At 42.4% G+C, this 26,054-nt stretch overlaps 1 protein-coding gene and 1 long non-coding RNA gene across 7 annotated transcripts in view; one reads left to right on the forward strand and one right to left on the reverse strand.

Annotated features, from left to right (window-relative positions):
* The window catches only part of LOC137198715 (RNA-binding motif, single-stranded-interacting protein 3), a 297,503-nt gene that overhangs the window by 149,957 nt on the left and 121,492 nt on the right, over nt 1-26,054 (reverse strand). For 3 of the 6 annotated variants that reach the window (XM_067612609.1, XM_067612611.1, XM_067612612.1), the window contains one exon: nt 6,618-6,775. In XM_067612609.1, coding sequence (XP_067468710.1) covers nt 6,618-6,775 — 158 coding nt within the window. Of the gene's footprint in view, nt 1-6,617; nt 6,776-19,984; nt 20,091-26,054 lie in introns of those variants that run through there. The other 3 variants (XM_067612610.1, XM_067612613.1, XM_067612614.1) reach the window with 2 other exon arrangements.
* Nucleotides 997-23,775, forward strand: LOC137198717 (uncharacterized). The gene is made up of 3 exons (XR_010931667.1): nt 997-1,817; nt 7,870-19,701; nt 20,131-23,775. It is a non-coding gene; the product is annotated as an uncharacterized lncRNA (long non-coding RNA).

The following is a 26,054-nucleotide window of genomic DNA, read 5'->3' on the forward strand; positions in this document are numbered from 1 at the left end:
TACAGTAATGGGGGTATAAATAATTCAAAAAATAAGCCTAAGGCCAAATCAGCTTCTCCGCTCGCCCTCGTTCTAAAATCGATGTTTGGGGAGGAAAGAGGCGTTGCGTTTTAGTTAGTTTGGCCCGGCCAGTGAAATGACTATGTCACTTCTGCTGTAGCAGACAAGTAGAGAGACGATATGATAACATGATGAAGAGATGTGAGAGAGCAGAAGAGATAGAGAGAGAAAGGAGTGGAAAGAAACACGGAGAGAGGAGAGAGAGTGCAACAGTGAGAAAAGATCGAGAGAGAAGTGGAGAGAGGAGAGTGCAACGTAAAGGGGGGGCTAGTGAGAAAAGAGAGAGAGCCATTCATACATAGAAAAAGTGGGTATGGAGGGTTCTGGTTCCAGGAATAGCAGATGCTTCTGCTCAGCATGTAGCTGTGGCTGTAGGAGTAGTTTAGTTTGGGCATTCCTGTGGTTTTCTAGCTACTTTTTCGGAGGTGAAGCACCACTATCTCGTTATGCCTTGAGTGACGCACATCTTGACCCTGCTGATAGACTACTGTAGTGTGTAGGTAAGATCAAAAAAGACAGCTGGAGAGGTAGATTAAGCAACAAAGACACATAAGATTCAGAGAGAAAAAAGGAAAAAATAAAAATTACAGGCAGTGCAGATTAAAACCTGATCAATACTGGATTTTTAAGGCTGTTAACAATATCAATATTCAATACTTTGGCCAATATCAATTCTTCAACATAGACAAATAAAATATTACTGTAATAATAATAATAATAATAATAATAATAATAATAATAATAATAATAATTTTATGTTTAAGGATACTGTAATTTTTGTTAAATTGTTTTAAACCAAGAAATGTACTGAGCTTGTCAAAAACATAACACTAATAGCAAATATAGCTTTTGTACATTTCAACCAATAAACTTCACTGGAAATTGAATTAATATCTTCATGAAATAATCTGAACTCAAAAGACCATTTTTGAGCTTTTACAGGGGATGGTCTTCATAGATATGGTGCAGTTGTCATAAATCATGAGATGCAGTTGAAAGCTCTGGAAAAAGCTATTGAGTGGGCCTTGAATTACGATGATATAGTTCAGCCACTATTTCCAAGGTCAAGAATGAACTTTCATGCTAAATTAAATGAGTATCAACGACTACAAATAAATACAGTTAAACTATACAAGTGTCAAATACACAAACGTGTGAGTAATGTGTGTAAGCAAGCCTGTATTATAGACATTAAATACATTTTACAGCATGGACGTTATATACCAATACCAAAATATCTGTGGTAAGCTAAAAACGCTAAAGAAAACAGTCGATAATATTGGCTGATTTATCTGTTGTGCTCTAGGGGTGATGGGAAATTTGGGACTTTGAGGCTGGACTGGAGTGTCTTTGCTCACACCTCTACTCTCTGACAGTTTTTTGAAACAGAGCCATGGGACAGGCTGGCTCTGATAGCTAGGCAGCTAGTGTCAACATTGGACCTTGGAGAGTCATTAGGGATAATGTGACGCTGCTGAACGCCCGGGACTCTGCTCCATAAAAACAGGTGGTCCCAGGGTCACCCCTCCCTTCCCTTCCCCTTACCTCCTCTACTTAGCATACCTCATGTCTCTCTCCCCCCTTCTCCAGCTCCTTCTCCACCAGTCTCTCAGTATACACGGGAAAGGTTATTTGGGCAATTGGTGGTGATTAGCTCTTGATTTGACTCTCTCTGTTCGTTTGATCAGGCCTTGCCATGGAGGCGAAAGCCAGTGAGGCTGAGGGCGCAGCTGTGGATCAGCCATGACTGAATTTGGGTGAGGAGAACCAGAAGGAGAAGGAGGGAGGGTGGGAGGAAGCAGATGAGATGAGAGAGAAAGGGTTGAAGAGGAGGAGCGAGTAGTTGGGGGGTTTAGGGACCTCCAGGGTCCTTGGCTTTCTTGGTAGTTTGAGTTATCAGTGTTTCCCCTAGGTTGACTGCTTTGGGGTGGCAGCAGCGGTGGGGGATGGGGGTGGGGGCGGGGGAGATGGCAGAACAAAACTCGAGAGAGACTCAGCAGCCAGACATTTCTCTGTTCTCTGTTTAGGAGCGGCTGAGATTGACACTAAAATGGATTCGGGCTGCTGGCAGAGAAAATGCGAAATGCTTTGTCCCTGTTATTCCAGGTGTGGGGGAAAAAAAAAAGAAATCCCTCTTTTTTTTCCTTTCAACCTTCCATCCAACAACCTGCTTGCATCCTCTCCTGGGTGGTGGATTGCAAACAAGAAAAATGTGGGTGCTGTTTAATCGCTGGTTGGAGAAACGGGTTATAAAGTCTGCTCTGCCCCACAGTGTTTTGGGGTTTGGCTTTGTTGGCTGTGTTGGATGTGCTGGCTGCACAGATCTTTGGGTTGGATGGAGCAAGTGCTGGGCTTGGGGTTGGCCCGGTGCCTCAACCTGGCTGGTTAGGCCAAGGAATTTTTCTCACAGAAACGGCTGTTCTATCCCTCTCTCTCTCCCTCTATCCGTCCGTCCATCCACCCATCCATCCATCCGTCCATCCTCCATCCATCCACTCATAGCCAGGCAAGTAGGAAGGCCTCTCACTATCTGGGTGTTCAGCCAACAAATCCCCTCTCCACTCCTTTGGCCTCTTCTCCATGCCCATATATCAGGCTGACGGCTGCGGAGAACCCAACATCCAGCCAGTTGAATAAAACAGAGATTAAGCACCCTCCAAATCCATTTAATTACTCGTTCAACAGCTCTCAGCATGTAACTCCAACTGCTGTGAGAACTTTGTTGTTGTTCAGTCTTTACTTTTGCTCCCAGTGACCACAGGGAGGTTGAAGAAGTTGATCGGTCATGAAAGAAATCTTGGCCATGGTAACTCACATAATTACATATTTAGTTGTTGTTAACTGCATATTTGTGTGTCTGAAGTCCAAGGCTTTATTACTAGGTGGTGTAAGATTGGGGGCGTTGGACAACTAAAGATCATGAACAAAATTACATCACATCTGTAGACATCTGCAGATACAGAGCTTCTACATTAAACATAGCCATCAGGAAACAGAGTATGCAACCTAGCATCACCAAAGAACTACAAAATTTAGCCCCAAAAACAATGCAATATTGTCACAGTATATAACTACCCCCCAGCTGCTGATTACATACAGCATACATTGTATGAAATATTTATGTAATGTAATGTATATATGTAATGATTTTGCACTAATGTTGCAATTTGACAATACTGTCTTCAGTCATATAGATGTCTTTTTAATTCAGCAATCAGTAAATTTCATTGTGAGGCAATATTATAGAATTAACACTGATACAAACAGCAAAATTGAAAAATGAAATTGAAACTTATTTTTTCTAAGCAGGAACTGTGAACTTTGGGGGGGGTGGGAGCTCTTGATGACGGTTACTGATAATGCGGCAGGATTTTGGCAATGAAAAATTGGAGTTCGTAAGGACAGGGTTACAACCACAGTAGAAGGCATTTATTTTTTGGCATCTTTTAGGCAGTCTCCGATCAGCAGCTACGATATGGCCTGTTGTCAAGAATGCATCAGTTTGACAGCAGCATGTTGGCTTTTGAGATAGTGGTGAAACAGGGTGGCAAGAGCTGCTTTTCAATGTGTGTGACACCACAATCCCAGGCCTAAGAATCAACTTTAACTCGTCACACTGCCAGCACTCACAAAGATCTGTGGAAGAGTACGCATACACACACACACACAGTCTTGAGAGAGCAGACAAGCCCGTGATACTGATGAGAAAAAATTGCTTAAACAACTAATGTGACTGAACCCCCAGTTTTGCTTTTCCTAAAAATACAGTGCCACATTGAGTGAGCGTTTATGTTAAACATGGAGTCTCCCTGGGACAGCTGACGGGGCTGAGTGCCAGGAGAGGAGGTGCTGGGTGCTGGAGGGGGACTGGGCATCTGGGAAAAAACCTGAGGGGGACCCTGGGTGCTGCAGACTGCAGAACAGTCGCATGACCTTTTCTAGAATGCTGCCACCCGCCTGCCACTGAAACACGGTCTGGCTAATTAAAGTTTCAGTGGCATTGGATTTTCACTGGCACAGCACACCTCGGGCAACCTTGGGGGCTCTCAGACAGGCGATACGCACAGAGGGAAAAAATGGAAGATATAAGAAAAAAGAGAGAGAGGAGCTGTGGAAACAGTTGAATAAGGGGACAACCACTAGAGGACGGCAAGGCAGGTCCCAAGCAATAACAAACAAGAGTCTGTAGCTTTCCATAACACACTGGAGGAAAGCTATATATTAGAATGCAAATCGACACTCACAAACATGCACACTCCCGGGGTATTTTACATAAGCTTCAACATGATTTGCCCTTCCAAATAGTTATGCTAAAAATATTCAAGATCATATGGAATTAGAAATGAAATTGAAACTGTCCTCACTCTGTACAATCGAGTGAATGAGAGAGCTAAGCGAGAGATATGTCAAAACGCTGAGTGCTTTTCCAAATCTTATCGGCCCGCCTCTCAGGCTAAAGGAATTTTGATGGGTCAGTATCAAGAATAAATGCATGACTTATGACATGGCTACTGGGAGCATTACCAAATATACTGGACAGCATGTTCCCGTCTCCGAAGGATCATTGAATAATTGGCTGCGTTTGACCAGGACATTTCTGGAAATATGGCCAAGAAAAGGTTATGCAACCAGACAGACTCGCTCATGGCCTGTATTTCACAATCTGCTGGCCTTGTCTCCATTAATGATCTTGACCCCCTTTTCACCATTTTAGACGTGAAAGGGCCTAATGGAGCCGAACAAAGCTGCTTGTGTCTGCGTGTGCGTGTGTGTGTGTGTGTGTAAGTGTGTGTGTGTGCGCATGCAAGAGAGATGGAGACACAGAGAAAAAGAAAGCCCCTGTGACTGTGTGTTACAGCTTGATGAGGTCTTGGTCTGTGATTCCTGGGGGAGGTGGTCTAATCTAAGCTGTATTAGGCCTTATTGAGCAGGCAGGTGTGTGTGTGTATATGTGTGTGTGTGTGTGTGTGTGTTCTCTATCAAGAACATTTGGCAGGGCTTTATGAGTACCTTTGTGTGTGTCTCTAAAATACACTCAGTTGGTAGCAGTTTAATGGGGTGTGTAAGGTATTGTACATGGACCTTTTTCATGCCTGTAATTTTCTTCTCCGAGGTGAGCCTTTTAGTTTGATCAGTTTGGCATTTAGGAGCTTTATTATGTCATACATGTACATACAACAATGCTTGTCTGTCATTATGACAACCGTGGGGTCTAAGTACACATCGTTTCTCTAAAATTAAATATCTACATATACAGCATGAGTCACATCGATCCAGCACATGCAATACTTCAAATATATTCTATTAAACATACACACATCGTCTTGAAAACACAATTGTAATCTATACATAAATATTTTATTTTAAAAAAGTTAAATAGTTGTTGATGTATTAAATAAGTGCCAGCTGACTATGACAGGTTGCCAGGTGGACCAATGTGTAGATTGACGTTTGGCTTCTAGCTTCATGTTTTGATGGCAACAGCTACCAAAAAAATCTTCACTGTTTCCAAACACAAATTGGTTTTCCATCTTGTCTAAGTGGAACATTCTCTACGCAGCTAATTATTTAGTTAGTTACTGGAATATGATCTTGTCTGTGTTCAGCTCCCCATTAGGCTTGTCTGGACTGTTATAAAAGTTTGTCCCTCTACATGAAACATCTTTATTATTTTCAACTGAAGATGTTTGGGCCATTAAATGCATTTGAAGATGACAGTTTAAATTAGTACCTCTATGTATTCAGAATATATTTGGCTTTTTGCCCATAATGTTCTATGCCATTATTTACACTATAAACTGTCTCACAAAAGAAAACAGATACAATTATTTGTATCTTAAAGTTTACATTAACATGAGATATACAGAATGGAAAGATTAACATGGAAACTTAAAGTTTCCACATTGAATTCATTACAGTTGCTGACATTTAAATAGGTTCTACTAACATTAAGAGCTGGGAGTTGGAGAAATATATAGAAGTATGTAGTGTATATCATATACTGCACATTCCAGCCATTAGGCATCATCACGGGAGACACATAATGATGCAAAAGAAAAAAAAAAAAAAGATCATGTTTCACAAGTAGTGTTGTGTGGGCATGTAACCTCTGTATTTAACTGGAATGGTTCCCAGTCAGACATGGGAAGATTCATCGATTCGCATCGATGCACCGGCATAATCGCCCTGATTAAAAAAAGTGTGCATCAGATACAATTTGGGATGTACTTGCGATGCATCGTTTCTAACATCTTTGTATCGCTGAAATCTGATTTATTTATGTATTATTATTAGTAGAGGCCCTATGCCTTCATTATTTAGAAATGTGACCAATAATTTGATATTTAGATTGATTCCTCCCCTCTAAACTGCATAGCATCGTTCTTTTGCATCACATTTAATCGCATTGTATCTCGTTGGATGGCGTTGTGTTGAATCAAACTGTCAAATCACATTTGTAGTTGCTTCATATGTATCTTTAATGTATTAGATAGTTGGCAATGCATTGAGATGCATATTGCATGAGCCTCAGTGATATCCCTATTCCCAGTACTTACGGTTGGCAGAGCTTGATGAGGTCCTGGTCGGTGGTCCCAGGTGGCAGGCCTCGGATATACAAGTTGGTCTTACTCAGCTGCTCCGCCCCTCCCTGGCTGCAGCTGTTGGTGCTGGGGCTGGGAGGAGCCATGGGATGAGGGGGTGGAGCATAGGGCTGCTGGGAAAAGAAGGGAGAGAAGAGACTTAATAAAAAACAAAGGTTTAATTTATAAGACGGGATGACAAGCGAAAGGGCTAAACAGTAAACAGTGGGTGGTGAGGTGTGGAAAAAAAAAAAAAAGCTAAAATGTTTATGACAGCAGAAGGCAACGTGAGAGAAGAAGTAGGAAAAATATATCTTTTTTGCGGGAACAGCAGACACTACCAGTTCAATGTCACTGCAATTATGAGAGCAGACATTTCAGGGCAGCTGTGAGGCAGAGAGGCGATGAGATCAAGGTCACTAAGAGATGAAAACCCAACAGCAGATATTAATGAGTACAATGTCAAGAAAACAAACATCTAACTTCAGTCTCAAATAACAAGAACACAGTGCAGGGAAAGTTTTTTCATGTAGAGGAAAAAAAAAGTAGCACAATGACAAAAAAGTCAAAAAAAGCTCCTCAGGTGTGTTCATTCTGCATCTCATTAACCTTTTGATTGGCAGTTGTTAATTGTCTGGTTGCCTCTGGAGTTATACGGTGTGCAAGTTATGATCAAAACCTTTAATTCTCTTTCCCCAACTTTTTACAGTATATAGTGATAAATAAGATATGAAGTTTAAGAAGCTCTTTGTCAGTGTAAAGACTTTTTTTTCTATACACAGGCCTGAAGTCTAGATTGCAAACTTTTCTACATGTTTTAATTTTAAGTAAACATTTCACCAAGGAGATTTTCTGAAATTAAGGTTCGTAAGGCTTCCGACAGCTTATAACGGTTTTAAATGATGGCAACTTCCTGCTTACTATTCATACCCTCAAAACCAATTTCATTACACTGTAAAACAATTTACACCTCCAAGGGTGTGATATCTTGATGCAGTAATCCTCTCCAGACTATTTCATAAACATCTCAATGTGAACGTCTTTTTTTCTGGTATAATCTCCCGTCTTCGAAAATGTATTCAAAATGTATAAAATATGTCACTCCCTCCCATTCTTTTTCACTCTCTCCTCCCCTGCTCTCCTCATGTGGCTGTTGTGCTGTTAGTGTAGATTTATGGTATAGGAGTCAGGGCCCCCTGCTCACAGCCCATTTATATCTCTATTGCAGGGACACTGCACAACGTGACAGAGCGAGAGAACCGGGGGCCCTGTGGGCATGAGCAGAAAGAGAAACAGACAGAGAGAGGCAGAGAGAAGCACTGGAAGAGAGTGAGCGTAGAGGGAAGAGGGGTAGAGAGAAAGAGACGATGCACCCTGCAATAAAGTAAGTGAGTGATGGATGGAAGAGAGGAGAGAAAAAAAATGGTAGGGGAGAGAGAGGGGAACATGACTAAATACCACCACCGGCTCCAGTTAACCACGTTAACCCCTTATCCTCCCCAGAGAGAATCTCAAGACCTCATACCACGCCGTAAAAACACAAACACACACACACACACACACACAGTTAAACACGCACATAAAGACACACACCATTAGCCCTCCATTCTACCCCACACGTTAGCAGTGGCTGCCGGAGCATGGCTGATTTGATGCGCTATTTTAAGCGTGTGTGCCATGCCAGCGTGTCGCCTCCCACTCCTCAGACAAAGAGCCGGGGTCTCTGGAGCGTGAAGAGGGAGCCACGTCCATCAATGGACGGCCAATTACCACGCTGAGCTAAGTGGAACTGATGGGCAGCCACTCGCTGTGCTGGACACACACACACACACACACACACACACACACTGTACACACGTTAACTTTTGTGCTATACACACATGCACACACGTCAAGTGATGACACAGAAATAACTTTTTCACATAGAGGCCAGAACGGCCATGTGCAGTGAACTCTACAGATACCACCACGTCACATTTGGGGAAACTCCAAGTCAACTCTCTATTATCCAAATTTTTACTATTCTTACATATCACATTTCTTGCATGCCTGTCCATCCTCGATCCCTCCTCTGTTGGTCTTCCCGAGGCCTCTTAAAATAGAGGGTGTCGTATGTTTGTGATTTGGGGCTGTATAAATAAAACGGACTTGCTTGTCCTGTTTCTGAATGCTGACCAAAAGTCGTAAACATTTGAACAGTTTCCTTTTAAAGCTGTTAATAGTGTTTTTCACATGGCTGAGACCACTAAAGTCCTTTTAGTGCATAGGCCTAACAATCAAATATGCATGTTATATGGCTATGCACGGCATGCTGTCGCTTTATGACTTTTTATTATTCTGGATTTTTTTTTTTACCAGCAAGTCAAAACTTCAGAGCTGAATCTTTGTTGTCTCAAGCCTTCGGGGAGTTGAGTGTAAAGAAAGTCAAGTCTCAAGTCCTCGGTTTTGTGAGAAAAAAAATATGTCGCATCTCAAGTCTACAGCTCTGATCAACACATACAAACAGAAACACACAAATTCCACTTTAACCCTCAGCTTCAGCAGATTGTGCCTCATTCTGCTTTGGTAGCCTTGGTTGCAAAAAAAAGCAAAACTAGTCTCCAGTCATTCACTTTTTTCCATGCTGTGGCAGTAGTATAGAGGAATCTTAATCACTTGAGTGCTCCATGGGAGTTACTTTCTCCCACTCAAAGTCACTGGAACGTGCACAGCTGTAGTTCAAGCCTCTGACTGACTCTAAGGCTTTCACTTTATGTTCCCCTCCCCTCGCCTCTTCAGTTTTTTTTTTCATTTGCTTGTTCACTGTAGCTTAAATTATACACATAGTACTTAGCATACTGTGTGACACGTACAAATTCACCCGCACAAACAGCAGACACTGCACAGAGTTGCTGTCAGCGCTGAAGGTTAATTGAAAGCCTCTCTCTCGTTCTCAGGCTTTCTTTCTTTGTTTTAGCCCTTCAGTAACTAACACAACCCTCCTCCTCCTCCTCCTCCTCCTCCTCCTCCTCCTCCTCCTTCTCCTCCTCCTCCTCCTCCCTGGGCTCCAAGCTTGGCTTGCATCCTGGGCTTTGGAATTCATGTGTCCCACCCTATCGATTTGCTTTCATTTTTTAAGGTCAGAAGCTGAAATCTTACACAATGAGGCATGGAGGGTCAAAACCAGCCCATTAATATACTTACAGTGTTGAGCGAGGAAGAGAGCGAGGTTATCCAAGGGGAAAGAAAAAGGCCGGAAGAGTCTCTCGGGATAAAGAACGGATTGGGTGCTGAAGGTCTCGGAGGAACGGTGACTGTTGGGTGGCTGGTGGGATGGGGTGAATGAGTTTAATGTTGGATTCTTAAGGATTAAATGAGATTTTTGTTTTTTTTTTTTTTTCCAAGCAAATGTATGAGGGGAGTTTCCACTCTTGAGGAATGCAAAACCTCTAGGTATGCAGGCAAAACGGACTACCATTTTTGTATTTGAGTGACACCTCCAATTTTTGGAATAAAAACAGGCTGTGTTATTGGATTTTGTCCAGCATAGTGTTGTACTTGTGTGTGTGTGTGTTGCGTATGTATGCACATGCGCTGGGGGATGTAAGTGAACTTGTATAAGCGTGGGAGGGAAATTAGCGAGCACACAATTTGCTGTTGCTTCGACACACAAACAAACACACACACACACACACACACACAAAAGAACGTTTCCCCCTTTTTTGTTTTAAATCAAATTCTCCATTGGCCTCCTCTGGTCGCCCCACTGGAGGTTAATAACCGAGCTTGTCTCTCTTTCCGGATGGTTCCGTGACTGCTGTTTACCCTCACCCTGTCAGCCTGTTAGATCAGCCTCTTCAAATATATAATAAATACAGGCCTCATACGTCAGAATGATGAGGATTGAATACAGCACTTGACAAGGGGTATTTCAGCTCGAGACAGGAGGGAACGGGAGATAGAGGGAAAGGGTGGGGGGGGAGACAAAGAAAAAAAAAAAAGCAACATAGAAAGCGTTAAAGAGAGATAGAGAGAGGAGAAAGAGAGTGCGGGAGAATAGCTGGTTATGACACTTCAAAAACCTCCAGGTGGTAAATGAGAAAAACCTCCATTCTCTTTCCTCCCTACCCAGCTGTGACATGCCGCTACAGAGGCTTACTGGGGATTTCAATTTGCCGCACTGTATTTTAGACGGGCAGAATGGTTTACACAGGCCCAATTTACTGAGCCAGCCGTGCAGGGGGGGTTCACAGCCTTCGTGACATGCTAGGGAATGTTTATGAGTGTATTAAGTGAGGATGATAAATCTAGCGTACGTTACATAGGCTGAGGGCACATGGCGCTGCGCTGCATATTCACACACCCACACACAGACGACATACTTTTTTTTTACAGAACATAGCCGGACCTTTCTGTCACTGAGAGTAATATGCAGCTCTGAACCTATTGTCCTATTTGCATGTTCATGTATTTACAGTACCACAATAAATTCTTTATGTATGTCTTTATGTGTGTGTGGCAAAAAAGAAATGATGATAAATAATGTATTTATATAATATTTTCGAGAAAAAATTACTGATTACAATTACAATACACATCCCAATGCAATCAGTGTTTTTATGATAAGGCATCTTTGCAGGAACCACCTAAATGGCACCTGGGAAGTTCATTTTCCAGTTTTCTAAATGATTATATTTTTACATAAGGTAGCTTTCTTCCTATCGAGAGTGTGGAAACATACTATGCGCGTGCACAAGGTTTACCAAACAGAGAGGAGGGAAGCCATAGAAGTAATTGGAATGAAAGCAGGGATGTGGCTTCCCTCCCATCCTCCTTGCACTCTGCAGGGCAGGGCTGTGACTGTAAGAGAGGCGACTGTGCACCAGCGTGGTAATTGGCCCTGATTTATAGGAGGCCAGAGCAGCCAGCGAGAGCTAGCTCAACATTGGCAAAGGGCCAGACAAGGCCACGCTGTCAATATCAGTAGACCGACCCAACCCAGCCCAAACCCCCCACGGCCAGGACACCACTACTCCAGATCAGCTGTCACCGGGCAGGAGGGTGCACGTGTGTGAGTGCGTGTTCCTGTGTGTCTGTGTGTGTGTATTTCCCTGCTCTGTGTGTTTCTGCGTTTGTGTGTTTGCGTTCGATGAGTCACTCCAGTCAGACATAGACACACAAAAACCTGCCACAAAAAATGACAAGCAGTCTCCTTAAATTGAAGAAAAAAGCCTCTCAGCTCATCCTCCATTAATTCATGCTGGCAAAGTCTCTGCAAAGACTCTTAAAGACAAGCATATTCCCAGAGGCATCCCTTCCAAACTGCCAGAACTAACAGCTAGCTCGGCGGTCGGCTGCATTCACAGCAGCCTCTAAGCACGGGAGGAACACAAATCCCCCATCCATCCTGGATAGCTGCTTCCAAACCTTTAGCCCTTAAACATGTGTTTTGAGAACAGTGGCCGCATCTCAATGCCGAACGAAGAGGGAGGGACACCGAAAGACAGGCGAAAGAGAGCTATTGCCTGTCCTCCTTTTGCCTCTCGTTTTCATGCCTCGCTCATTCTCTCTTTGTCTATGTCTGTCGAGGTAAACCCATAGCCAGAGGAGTGAATAGCAAATCATCCCCGACTCACCTGGGAATGCAACACAGCTGATTCTATAGCCAAATGTATCCTAATAGGGAAGGACTGGGAGCTCTCTGTATGCATGGGCATGGAGGGGGTTTGCAGGGAGAAAGAACGGGGATGAGGGAAAGAAAAAAAAGGGAAGGTATGAAAGTGCTGAAGCCAAAACCCAAGAGAACAGTCAAAACAGAAAGCAAGGATGAAAAAAAGAAAATATAAGAGTAGAGTTCATGAGAAAGAAAGAGAGGAAAGCAAATCATTTTGACTGTCTGATTGTCTCTGGGCTTACACTAGCCTGCAGGCCTTCTTCCACAGTGAAACAAGAAGCCTGGGGATCTGGGATGTTTTTAAGCCAACACTGCTGTGGACAATGACGCAGGGGGCTAATTTTAAATATGCTGATTGGTTCATCTACAGTTTCTCTCATAGCAGGAGATGGAGCTCTTTCTCTGCTCCAGCTTCTCTCTTGCCTTTTTTTTTATTTATTGCATGATAATGTTTTCTCATTCTCTAACTTCCTTTCTTATTTCTCTTTTCTTTTTTTGTCTCTCCCCTCACTGGGTCCCCTTCCTCACGCTTTTTCTTTGCGGCAGATAAGAGCGGATGTTGTGTTCTGTGTCAGGACCCATGTGTCTGGATACAGAGCCCCAGAGTTAAAATAGAGGCAATATTTTTCCCAGGGGCGAGAGATAGGATGCATACATGTTATCTGACAGAGGGGACAAGAGCTATGGAGGTAAACAAGGGATGCTTTATGTAGCATCCCTATTGAAAAACACTGAGGGATCTGTTTTAGCTGCGAGGGAGTGACAAAACGGGGAAGTACGGCAGGTCTGAAATGAATCATTTCATAATTCATCAATAGGAAAAGGTGCATTTATGTTAGAAAGTAATATAACTTGTTGATAATGAAGCTTGATTCTGGCATCTAAAGATAGCGCAATGCTGGAATTGGAATTAGATATACAGTGATTTTTGGGATGTACTTTCTTTAGCTGTTTCACTTATTTACACTTCTTGGCAAGAATTTAATTGGTACTCTCTTTCTTAGAAGTACTGTGGGATCAATAATTAGACACGAATGCAAGTATACAACCTGGATAAGAGATTCTTGTTTTCAATAAGGATGCACCTTCCTTTCCTTATAACAGGAAAATAGAATTTTAAGGACAAGGTGAAGGCAAAAGAGAAGGAAGTTGTCATATCATAATGCCTCAATGCTGTATAATAAATTGATAATGAGAGAAGCTCATTGTTTATCAGTTGGCTGTCTTTTAAACCTTATTAGAATCATTGAAACATATACAACGATTTATCAAAAAAGTTGACTAAACATTGTACAACACATGAAACATGGAGGAAGGATGAAACATAGCAGGATAATGTTTGCATCTCACAGTTTGCCCTTGGAACTGATTATTTTTCCTTGAGGCAAATCATCGGGTGATATATGATGAATATCACATAATAGCTGATGTATTTCAAATATAAAATAAATAAATAAAAAATGTCTTTTGCTCTTGGATTAAAGTTTTAAATACAGTATTATGCATCAAACATTTTGATTTTAAAATACAAGTCAAAGAAAGCGTTTTTGACAGAATCTGTTATAGTTATAAATTCTACCAGTAACAAACTGTTCAGACAGTTTAAGAATCCATTTCCTACATGCTTCGTACATCTGAAACTCCCAATGAGGTCATCGACTCAGATCCTTGTTTAGTTTCTGCAACGTGAGTAGCACCTGGAACAAACACGCATTTCCCCAATGGAAGATAAAGCGCACGTCACATATACAGAACAGGTTGGTAACCAGGCCCACACAAAAATCTACATAAGCACACCGTATCCTCTATGTTTATACCAGTCCTTCGACAACCGTAAACTTGGTTCTCTGTGGACACTTACAGTCAACCGGTGTTTAGGAGACATAACCGGGGCTGAAGTGTGTTTGTGGAGAGCGATTACGACGGTTTGGCTGTGAGTTGCGGTGAACACCGCAGAGGGATCCGTAAAAAAAAAAAAAAAAAAAAAAAAGAGCAGAGAGTGAGCTGTGGGCAGAGCCAAAGTGAAACTAGATGGACATAAATATTTGGGCTGATTTGTCATCATTATGGCCAGCTGGGTCTGTTTGCAAGCTAGCCAGTGTGGGAGTGGAGACTGCAGAATGGATAGAGCGAGAGTGGGAGGACAGAGACACTCATTTAAAGACGGAGCAAGCCAGAGAAGGACAGAGAAAGATAGAGAGTGTAGGAAAAAGAAAGGAAGAGAACGTTCTAAACTTTGGTCTCCGACTGGACATTCATTGGCACCCATTCTCTCAGAGCTGAACCACCGATAGACTGTGGTTATAAGCCATAAAATAATGGTTACAGATTGGTCTGTGGGTCACTAATTTAAACAAATCCTACAATTTTGGGCTGACAGGTTTGGCAAATGGAAAAGTTGGATTGCTCAATTAATCATTCGATATAAAACTATGATATGAAACTGAAAAAAGGAGGAAAATTCTCATATAGTAGAAGGTGGAAACAGCAAATGTTTAGCATTTCTGAAAAAATTCTGTTTTGATCAAGTAATTGAGTTATTGATTTATAAATTCAACTAATGTGGTCATTGTTAGAACTTGCTGCCAAAGCCAATTAAAGTTTATTTAACTTTAATGAAAAATGACAACCAACAAGATATGTCAATAGCTGTGTTGTGTTCTATTACTAGACTCAGCCTTGCTCCTGCATTTCAGCGCATGTGAGCCTTTTGAACATTATGCTGCCAGATATTAAAAAGAGAGCAGCAGTCACAGTGAGTGAAGACTGCCCCCCCCCCCACTCTCCATCTCTAATTGGGCACATTCTTCAGGAGTCAGTTATGTTTTTCACAGGAAGTGGAAGCACAAACAGAGGACTGTGGAAGATGTGGAAAAGGGAGGAGAGAGCGGGGTAGGCTCTTTTCAGTGTGACCTGTCTCTTACTGAGACAAATGTCTACCAATCTAGTCACGCACATGGCCTGGCATCCTGCCCTGAAATGTTCTCGCAGGCTGCATACAGGATCAAGAAAGAGAGCGAGAGAGAGAGAGGGAGAGAGAGAGAGAGAGAGAGAGAGGGAATAACAAACACACAACTGTGAGTCTCTTTCCTCTTTCTCTCTAAGTCTCAAATATACATCAGAAATGCTTGTTCTAAGTCCTCTGGCTTTTGTCTTGACAGTCCAGGAGGAACAACTTGTTGGCTGACTTCCAATTCTAAATGACTGACTAGAAGGCTGACCAGTTGATGAGAGTTATTGCTGAAATGTGGAGAATGCCAAACGGGGAGAAAGAGACAGCGAGAGAGAGAGAGAAAGAGAGAGAGAGGGAGAGACAGGGGACAGATTGATAGAGAGGAAGCTTGAGCTGTCGCAGAATGCCATTCGTTACGCTGTTCACCAGACAAACAAATTTACGTCTCCTCTTCCAGAAGGTCAACTGTGCTCAAATTCATAAATAAGGCCGTAATTGGTGCAGGAGCGGCAAAGAGGCTCAAAGGTCCCCAACAGCCAAGTCCATGAGTTACTGCCTGACACTAAACTCAGTGTGTGTTTGACTGCGTGGCCACAGCCATATGTTAAAAAGGTACTATGTAATGTTTGCATAGTGATGTTAACATTGCTTTTACAAATAGCAGACTCATACAGAGTATTTTTTTTTTTTTACAAACTAAAGACTAGTGCTCAGTAAGTGCTATGACACACTAACACAAACAGCAGCTTTGTGTATTAACCAAGTCAGTGACCCGTGTGAGGCGTCAAATCCACAATATAAAACATCATCTTCATACTAAAACTACAGGCTGCTACGACCAATTAAAAGAAGAGACAAATCTCAAACAGCTGAGACAAGTACACATAAAAAAAATATTTTTTTTCTCTCTCCTCCTCTTTCTTTCTCTCTCAACCCCACCGGTCAAGGCAGATGGCCACACACCCAGATCCCAGTTCTGCTCGAGGTTTCTTCCCGTTAAAGGGGAGTTTTTCCTTGCCGCTGTCGCCAAGTGCTTGCTCATGGGGGAATGTTGGGTCTCTGTAAATTAAAGAGTACAGTCTAGACCTGCTCCATGGGAAAAATGCCCTGAGATAACTTCTGTTGTGATTTGGCGCTATGTAAATAAAACTGACTTGACTAGACTTGCCAATTACAAATGTGGAAATTGTTTCAGGTGTTCGAGATTAGGCTTTCCTTATGATTAGTGTTGCAGCATGTGGCTTTACTGTAGTATAAAGACGTTGTTGTGTCTATTGTGAATTTGATGCCTGACGAAGGTCCATAACTGAGACGCATCTCTAATAAACTCTGTGCTGACAGTGAGCAGTCTACCAGATGTGCATGTAGTTTGATATTTTTTCTGCACTTCATTGTGTGTATATGTAGCTCCTTTACTCTTTTGATGCTTTTAAATCTGTGATAATGTACACACACACACACACCGGGAAACACGCACACATACACAAACAGATAATCTAAAACAAAGTGGCATAGACACACAAAATGTGAAGGCATTATAGGTGATGATAAGATCCGTGAAAACAACACACAAACACAAAGATGAAGATAAACTCGCTAAAAATGCAGACAGGTATAGAAATATGCACAGGAGAGAACACACATCCCCTTCGCTTTGAATATTCAATGTCTTTCACATGCAAAGTACGTATTTGCACTGGGTCTGGAATGTCACTTTTGGCCCCCAAGGAATATACTCACTGAAGCGTCTCTGGCAATTGCCAGACTAAATACTGGCACTAAACACCAGCCGCTGTTGTGGCAGGAAAGCTTGAGACAGCCATAACAAATCAGCTAGGGAATGGAGAACGGTCGGTTTGTGGTAGTTTATAGGGTTATTTTATGACGTACATCTGAAAAACATATCCAGGGATTTCGCACAAGGCTCCTAACCAAACGGACTGTGTTCCTTCTTTTTACCCGAGCCAGAAAAACCAGGTGAACAAGCAGTAGCAGGAGGAAGGTGGTGATGTTGATGTAAAAACAACAGACCAGATTTGTAATATGTAATAATTCACTGTTGGCTTTGTGGCCCATATTCCATTTGATTATAGCTCAAATGTTCAGACTGTATAAACATACTGTAAGTTAAATCAGGTGCAAAATAAATCCAGTTCCTTATATGACAACTGAAAAAAAAAAAACATTATTATGTGAAAAACAAAACGGCTTTGAAATAGAACATTATCCTGCCATTCTCTAATTGCGAGGCGAGCTGTAAATGAGATTTTGATGGATGTGAACTTCTGGATGAGTTTGAGAAAAGGTCGTTAAGCAGCAGGCAATCAAATCTGTAGGAATATTTCTTTAAAAAAAACACTCCTGCACATTCAGCAGGGTTTCAGATGAATACTGTACCCAAATATTTGCACTACAAATGTTACGCTTTACCATGAAAATAAAAAAGCTACATCAGCACTTGAGAACACTATCTAAATACAAGAGGATTTCAAATTATTTACGATCCATTCAACTGATCCTCATCAACACGTAAAGTTAGGTTGTATTTTTAAGGCAGTCGAGAGATTATTAGTCACCGTTACATACAGTAAATTACATGAAGTATACCAATGAAAAAGCCACTGCGAGTTGCCGAAGATGGCACCCAGGCATAAATTCCCCCTGTGCTTGTTCTTGTTAGCAGCCAAGACATGTTGTTAATCACAAGGGTGCTAAAGATGCATTGAAGTTATATGGATGTATTTACAATTAACGTGCTACGCTGCAACTCCATCATGTTGCTCATATTGTAAACTCCGGTATCATAAAACCAGTTTACCGCTTTCTTTGCTTAAGGGCAACCACCTGGTGATAAATGTTTTGATTTTACACACTGACGAGGACCGCTTGAATGCACTGTAGTTTTGTTCTCTATGAGGCTACTTTTGCAGTGCGTCCTTCAAAGAATCCAAACTCTGCTAACATCTGACAAATGCATTCCTACCCGGAGGCATTTTGTCGTTTTGTCACTTTGTTGTGGCCCTGGATGAGATCTAATTTGTCACAACATTATTTGCTGCAAGTTTATCCTTTGAAGTGGGCTGAATAGTGTACTTCAGGCACTGACTCATCACCTTTACTGAACAAGTACATGTTGTCAGAGCAGTAAATCACCGTCTAACTAATATATTTCCATTCTGTTCACCATTACAGTCCAAGTACAGTATTTTGACAAGGGATAAAAGATTCCTCACAGCCAAAGTAGCTTGTTTTCACCATACATTTAAGTGTTTCATCACTAAACCAGTGTACTGTGGACCATCTTCCCCCTCCGTTTTCCTCTCTCTAACCCTCCATAACTGAATCCATCCCTTGCTAGTCCTCCATCCATCCTCTCTTCACCTTCTCCAATCCCTTCAGTCAGCTCTCATCTATCTCTAAATCCATCCCAATCCTCATCTGGCTGCTTGTCCTCCAATTCTCCTTCCTCCTCGCCTCCCACCCTCCCCCCCCACTCCTCTTCTTTCTCCTCCGAGTCTCTCTCCTCCTTCTCTCCACCCCCTCTCTCCTCCCTGTCTAACAGCCATTGGGGAGTTTTTACATAGTGTTGAGCAGAGTTTAGTAGGCCAAAGAAGATGCCGTGCCAGATTCTGCACAGTGTGTTAAGCAACTATCCCCCTTGAAGGAATACCAGCATTACTCAACACAAAAACCCCTGTATCCGCCCGCCTCCTCTGGCCTAAGCTCACAAACTGCAAGGCTGCTGTCACCAGTAGACGGCGAGGCTATCCAGGAGATTGTTTTACTCCGGGTCAATGTGAGAACAATGCCGCATTGTAGCATATTTGGAATCACCGCTTGCTATTCTGCCTCTGTGCACCTGGATATGTCATACTGAGAAAGACGTGTCAAGAAAAGTAAGGTTTACGCATCAAAGAAGGATCTCAAATGCATACCCCTACACACTTTTATTTTTTGATTTTTCTATTTTCAAAGTAGGTGCTTTCAGTATTTCTGTTGGTTTGGCATATTGGCATGACCACTGAGTTACTGACCCTTCAGAAGCGCCTCTTTGAGTGATTTAAAGGAAGAGAGTCAGCCTCTTCTTGGCAGACCATCCCTAGCTGTCAATCCCATGACTTACTGGAAACCAAAGGGGAATGATCTGTGCTTCCCAGCTCTCACAAGCAGAGTTCAATCAGTGCGGGTGTGGAGCTTTATCCAAAAGTGTCACAATCGCGTGATAAATAAAGTGAGCACTGTCGGGCAGCCAGCTAGAGCGAGAGATGTAAGAACGGAGGGAGGGAGGGAGATAGAAAGCAGAGAAAAGTTGAAAAAAAAAAGAGGCAAACAGAAAGAGAAAGATGGATAGGGATGCAGAAGTCTGCCAAAGGAGAAGAGGTGCGGTGTCGGAGTTGTCCGGACCTTGGTAGTGTGATTTATTCATGAGATAAGTCACCATGGCTGTGGAACAGGTGAGTGTAATGGTGTAATGTTTCCCCCTTGCCTGACTGCTTGCCTCAGTGACTCTGGCCTGCTGTGCTCTCGCCAGGCTGCTGGAAGACTTTAATGCATGCAACACTTGGACACGGTAAGGGATCACAGCCAGTATAGATAAACACAGGCCATCTGGGTTCAAGCAGGTTAGAACAAACTCAACAGTGATACTATCAGTCCCTCTATATCTTTAAAGGTAACTGAGGTTATTAATTCTTTCCACTTTATGGTACACTGACAGTGAAGAAAGTTAAGGTTTACCGTTCATTCATAATGTCGGGGTGAGCTCGGTTGGCTTTCAGCTGCAGGCGACAGAGTTGTGGAGATGGCTCATGAGAGCAGTGCTGGGTGAGTTGATTAGTGCAGCTGGTGCTTGTTGGCTAATTATACTATCCCTTTAAATGCAGTAGCGTGCTGGACCTCAGATGACTGCTGCACACCACAGACAGACGGCATGCTGGTCGTCAGATGTTGTTTGGCGGAGCCTGTATTCGTGGGACTGAGTGATTCAAGCAAACGGGCCGTGTGCAACAGAAGAAGCCGGGCAACCAGAGGCGCGCGGTGGAAGCGTGGCGTATTTATGTTAAAGTGTGTGCAAGCGGTTGTGAATAAAAGGACCTTCTTTATGATCTGTCTGTCGTGTCTATGTTGTATGCTGAGGGATCTCGCAGTGGCAGTGAGACTTGCTACACATACATTTTTTCTCTCTAGCTTCAATGGGAATGTATGAGTAAGAAAGAGAGTGTCTTATTACAGCATATTTTTCACCACTCAGTCTTTTCTTATGTACTATATCTATTCATGAAGCTCCTCTGGAGTCTAATTCAGCATCACAGTGCAAGCTGAATGACCATAAATTTCAGACAAGATGTGCAATTGTCTCATATCAGCAATGTTGTAAGACACTTTATGAATCAAAGCAAGGGATTATGGTTCTTCGCTCTGACAATTGCTCAAGCGGTTTTATAAGGATCCCTTACCGAGATGCTCTCACTCAAAACAACTTTCTGGAAATACAGAGTAGCAATAGCAATAAAGGCTTTTTCAACTTTTGCAAATTAAAGAGGCTATTTGGACTTTCTATTTTTCTTTCTTTCTTTTTAAGATGTCACCCTCGAGTCTAATGCGCACACTTTTGCAAGCAATTGGAAAATAGTTACTGGAACATAGAGCTTATACTCTGGAATCCTCTCTCAACTAATGAATCTGACAATAAGCTATTATTTCATTTCAATTTGAAATCTTGCATGACGAGAATGATCCCAGTTCATGTTTTTATTCATTTTCCAAAAAAGACCCTTACAGATGTCCTTCAAGGTAAAATACAATTGAGTCTCTACATTCTTTTCAGCACTGTGTTTTTCCAGCCCGACATTATATTTTCATAAGCCAGGGCAAATTGTGAGGAGACATCAAAGATGAAAATCAGCGGTGGTCTGGCCTATTGTACTTGCTAAAAGGTTTCTAAACTATTTATTTACCCTCCAATGGAGACTTTTCATGAGATGATAGCAGCAGACTGTTATTGTTGTGTTGTGTGGCCATCCATTCTCTGGTTGAATGTGTGGGGCTGGGCTCTGAGAGAACAGCGCCCAGCTCTCCATTGTACCGCCGCACAGATTACCACATGAACAGGAAGCTCCTCAGCTCAGCCGTCCGCCAGCAGCAGACCACCTCTTAAATATCCAAGACAGGAGAGTCATTGTGGGGATGAATATGAAGGGGTCGGCCCACAACCGTGGATGCTTCATTACCATTACAATGAACCTCATGCTGTTTTTTTTTTTATTTTAGACATCCAGCGGATGACAAGGAGGTGAGGCTTGCCACACACAGAAAGCAGTCACCAGGCCAGGGTGGCATTCCTTCACTTTTGCTTAAGAAAGAATGTGCTGCAAAATGCATAATTAATCAGTTACAGGCTGCTTCACGTCCCACAGGCAGCCCAACTTATCTTGCTACAATCCCATCAGCCCCAAAGATCCTCTGCCAGGCATATTTTATGCTCATCTCAAGGCTCATCGATCCGTTAATCCGTCCCAGTCACCAAAGTAGAACATGGTAAACTGCTCTGCTTCATACAAGTATTTCAATGATCTTTCACTAAAGGATCCATATAGTTACAAATTTGTTTTCTGAAGGCACAGGTTGAGGCAATTAAAGCAAACGTTAAGAAAAGCAGACAAAACAAAAGACTATCAATAGACAATTTGATGTTTAGTATCTGGTGGAGGCTACAGCTGGATGGCAGGTGTAGAGCAAGGACTAAAGATAATGAGGCTGAGTCACGATCTGGAAAAGTAAACAACTCCCGACTGACTGACGAGGAAACGGCGCTGTAGAGCTCCAACAGGCCCTTTCAGTTCATGTCTGGTCCCAGTTCTGGTTGACTTTCTCCAGACTTCTCTAGTGTTTTTTTTTTGTTTTTTTTGAGAAAATATAACATGATTTTGGGGCAGCACAGAAAAACAGAAGGAGATGCAGTCAAAGGAAAAAAGATGCAGCTCATGAAGACTCTGCGGCAGCTGTCTCTGACACTGAGCGGTCTAAATCTTCAGACTTCAGCACTTCTGAGTGAGTCTATTTTTGCATACGACAACTAAATTTAGCAAATCGATTTAGCCAAAACTTTGATTACTGACAGACACGACGCTTGTTTACTGTCTGTCCTTAATGGAAACTGCAGTTAGTATGGTATCTGTTAGAAACACCGTCCTTTCCTCTGCACTTGAATCCACATCTCATACAGTCAAACAGTCATCAGTGTATATTTAGCACTTTAAGACTGTATTTTGATTGTTAATAATTGTGGCTATTTGTTCTGAGTGGATAATTAACACCAATATGCTACTGGGATCTAACATTGTAAATCTGTTTATATGATATTTTGATTGTTGCCTCATCCGTCTACCGCAAGAAAGCTTACAACAGAGTCCAGAAAGCCTTGTTACAAGTTCGCAGCTTGTTGCATGTTCTCTTACACTGTTGAAATCGCTGGTTTGTCAAACCCCCTCGGGAGAAACAGAATGTTCGAGAGAAAAGACAAGCAGAAAAAGAGAAAGAAGACACATTGATGGACACATTGATGATTATTTCCGTGCAATTTCTGGACTCAAACCTGAGCTCAGTATTATATGTCATTATATACAGTATGTGCTTTCCAGACAGGGAGTCGCTTTGATAAACGAGGAAAGCGAAGCTCTTGTACGAACATTAAACTATTTCTGCTCGGTGGTTTTTCAGAAACAATGGAGCAACAGAGAAGAAAACACTGAATCTAATGCCAGCTAAAGGGCACTTAAGCTATTCCAGTGACAAACAGGACCATGGCTAATGTATATTACCAAACGGAGATTGAACTAGCCATTTCTGAGTACAAGCGAGCAGGCAAGTAGGCAGTCAGGATCTCTATTTAAAGACATCACAGAGAGCAGCCTTCTCTTCTCGCCTCGTTCCCCGCAGCAAAACAATAAATAACTAAATCACAACACACTTAAAAGCCCCACCGTGCCACAATATCCACATATATCCCTCTCTCCACAGTCCCACTCCTCTCGTAACTGCTCTAAATTATTTCAATTCTGTGAGAGGGAGAAAAAAGTCATTCACATAAAGTAATCAGTCTTGGCTCACTCTTTCTCCCTGCGACAGACTTATTTGACAACTCTGCTACATTAAACAGCCCACTGGTGAAAAGAGAGGGAAAAAAAAATAAAAGGAATGCATCCAATTATTCATGCATAATGATAGCTCTGTTATCCAGTAAGGCAGGGGCTCCCACACAAAGCAGTTCCCCCTTCTCCGTCTAATACATCTTAAGTACTGACAATCGCCAGGAGTCACATTTGACAGGCACCTAATTTCGCAGCGTTCCCGTCATTCCTCACGAGTTACAGCCCATCGGCACCGTCTCAAAGACTTATAGTATTTATGATGAGGTGATGGTCCCGGGGAACATTAACTTGGTGTTCCCCAAAAAAAGCAGGAAACATTAGCAGGCCTTGACCGTGGGGTCATGTTTCAGACACTGGAGCTGGCTGGAGCCCTCAATAGAGAGTTAACAAGCAGGAACCCCCCCCTCCCCTCCCCTCCCCAACCCACCCACCCACTCAGTATATGGCTGTGAAGGCCTTCTATATAGACATGAGCTCAAGGTTCAAAGCACCTCATTGCCTTACCTACTACCAGGCAATAAATTCTACAGCAGGAATGAATTGGTTGACCTTGAGGGTAGCCCGTGTTGCAAGTTGCAATCCAATACCGTACATTATCCTATCTGTCTCTCCTATTCCTTCTCTCTTTTTTTTTCCTCCTCATACATGTGTGTTGTTGAATAAATGCTGCATTTATCCAATTTGTAGATTGAAAATAATTAAAATCACTGGAGCTTGGTGTTGTGGAGGTTATTTTTACTTTAATTATAACAGCGTTGGCACAGTAAACAGACAGCTTACGCTTTAACAAATGCAGCTGTGGTGCTCAGGTGGCTTGGCTCTCTCTCTCTCTTGCCCTCCGTCACCGCTCCTATTCGATGGGCTGCTCTTAATAATTCATGGGCTGTAAGAATGGGTATGCCCTAATTGGTGGGCAGGCTTAATATTCTCAGCACTGCTGGGACCAAAAACAAAAGCAGCTAGCGTTTGTTTTTGGATTTTTTGTTTTTTTTTCCCAGGCAAACTGAAAAAATATTGACTTGCCTTTCTTTGGTTTCAAATTAAAGGTAAATTAAAGGTAAATTCACCACTGTGAACATGATGATTTCTTAAAACTAGGTCACCTATGTAGTAGAAATGTGCCATTATTTTTAAAATTGGTGCCCTATGACTAGAGAAGACTGAGAAAAAGGCTGTAGATTCCCCATACCGCTCTTACAGGGGGGAATCCTACAACAACCAGAATGCATTGCACGCATCCCATCCAATCATCTAATGACGGTGTGTTCACAGAACGCAGGCGGAGACAAAGAGACAAAGTTTTATAGACAAAATTAGTGAGCATTATATCTCTTTACTGAGGCTTACTTTCACTTACAAAACTTTTTTCGTCATTGAGTCTGAATATATCGTAGCGGTGTTCAAGGATCATGAAACAAACTGCGCGCTGGAGTCAGTTAATCTTATGTGGATCATTGCAAACTTACTGAATGCTGCACGGTGCCACAGTGGACAGTCAAAAAAACCTCTGAATCTGTTGTCTTCATTTCAGCTTGTTTTGAGAAACAATTGTAGACAAAGAGATGAAAAACTGCAAGCCAACACTGTTTCCTCTAGCTATTTTAGAATATGAGTTGTCGATTATATAATATTCTTTCAAAAAACAGAAATCTGGTTTACCAAAGCACTGTAAAGTTTGTTGAGGCGCAGAGTTTTCTGTTCTGTCTCCATTCTCTCTGCATCGGCCACCTGTCCGACTGCAGCACCTCTCTCTCGGCTGCCGTTGTACCATAGCCGCCTTGGTCGCTTTCTCCTCCACACTCTGTTGTGTCTGATTCCACAGCACTATATTCTGCCTCATAAGTTGTAATAGTAATGCCACATCTCTGCTCCGACATTATATTTTAAACCTAGTTGTTTGTTTGTGTTAGTGTTGGGGAATCAAGGAGAAGCTTTCTCCTCCACACTCTGTTGTGTCTGATTCCACAGCGTGATATTCGGCCTCATATCATGAAACTAGTTTTCTTCCAAATATGCTGATATTTTAAAGTATTTAGTAGTATGATATTTTTGTGTCTGATTTTCAGCGTAACATGGTAGACGGGAGTGTTTTGGGAGACCCACATTTGACCGTCCTTGAAGGCACCATTACAGAAAATGAGGGAACGTAGTTTGTAGTCTAAGGCAGATCTCCAAAGACGTTTGCCGGCAAATGAGCGAGGAGCTCTGGGGTGCAGAAGGGGAGTTGAACATTGTTCATTTGCATATACTACCCACACTGTAATTATACAATGCTGGCTGAAAATTGGCAAATTTTCCCTTTAAAAGGCCCCTCCTGAAATCCAAGAGGCACCTTGAAGCACACCAACTCATGCATGCGGGAGCAAACGGTGCAAACAAGTGCAAGCAGTCGAGTCAGGCTACCTTTTACATGCTTTGAGACTCAAGTGCGGCAGGATATATTCACCCTTCAATCCAGACCTGCTCTCCTTCTGCTCGCTCTTTGAACAGGACGTAGTGTCACTGGGTGCTCGGTTGAAAAGGACACCCCATAAGTGTGTTCACAGTGACGAAGATGCCACTGCATAATGCACTGACGACTGTTCGCCAGTCAGCAATCACTGGGTGAGGCTTTAGGGAATACATTTTGCATTGTATGTATTATGTAAATTTAGTAT

Source organism: Thunnus thynnus, chromosome 15 (genome assembly GCF_963924715.1).
Source record: "Thunnus thynnus chromosome 15, fThuThy2.1, whole genome shotgun sequence".
Lineage (NCBI taxonomy): Eukaryota > Metazoa > Chordata > Actinopteri > Scombriformes > Scombridae > Thunnus > Thunnus thynnus.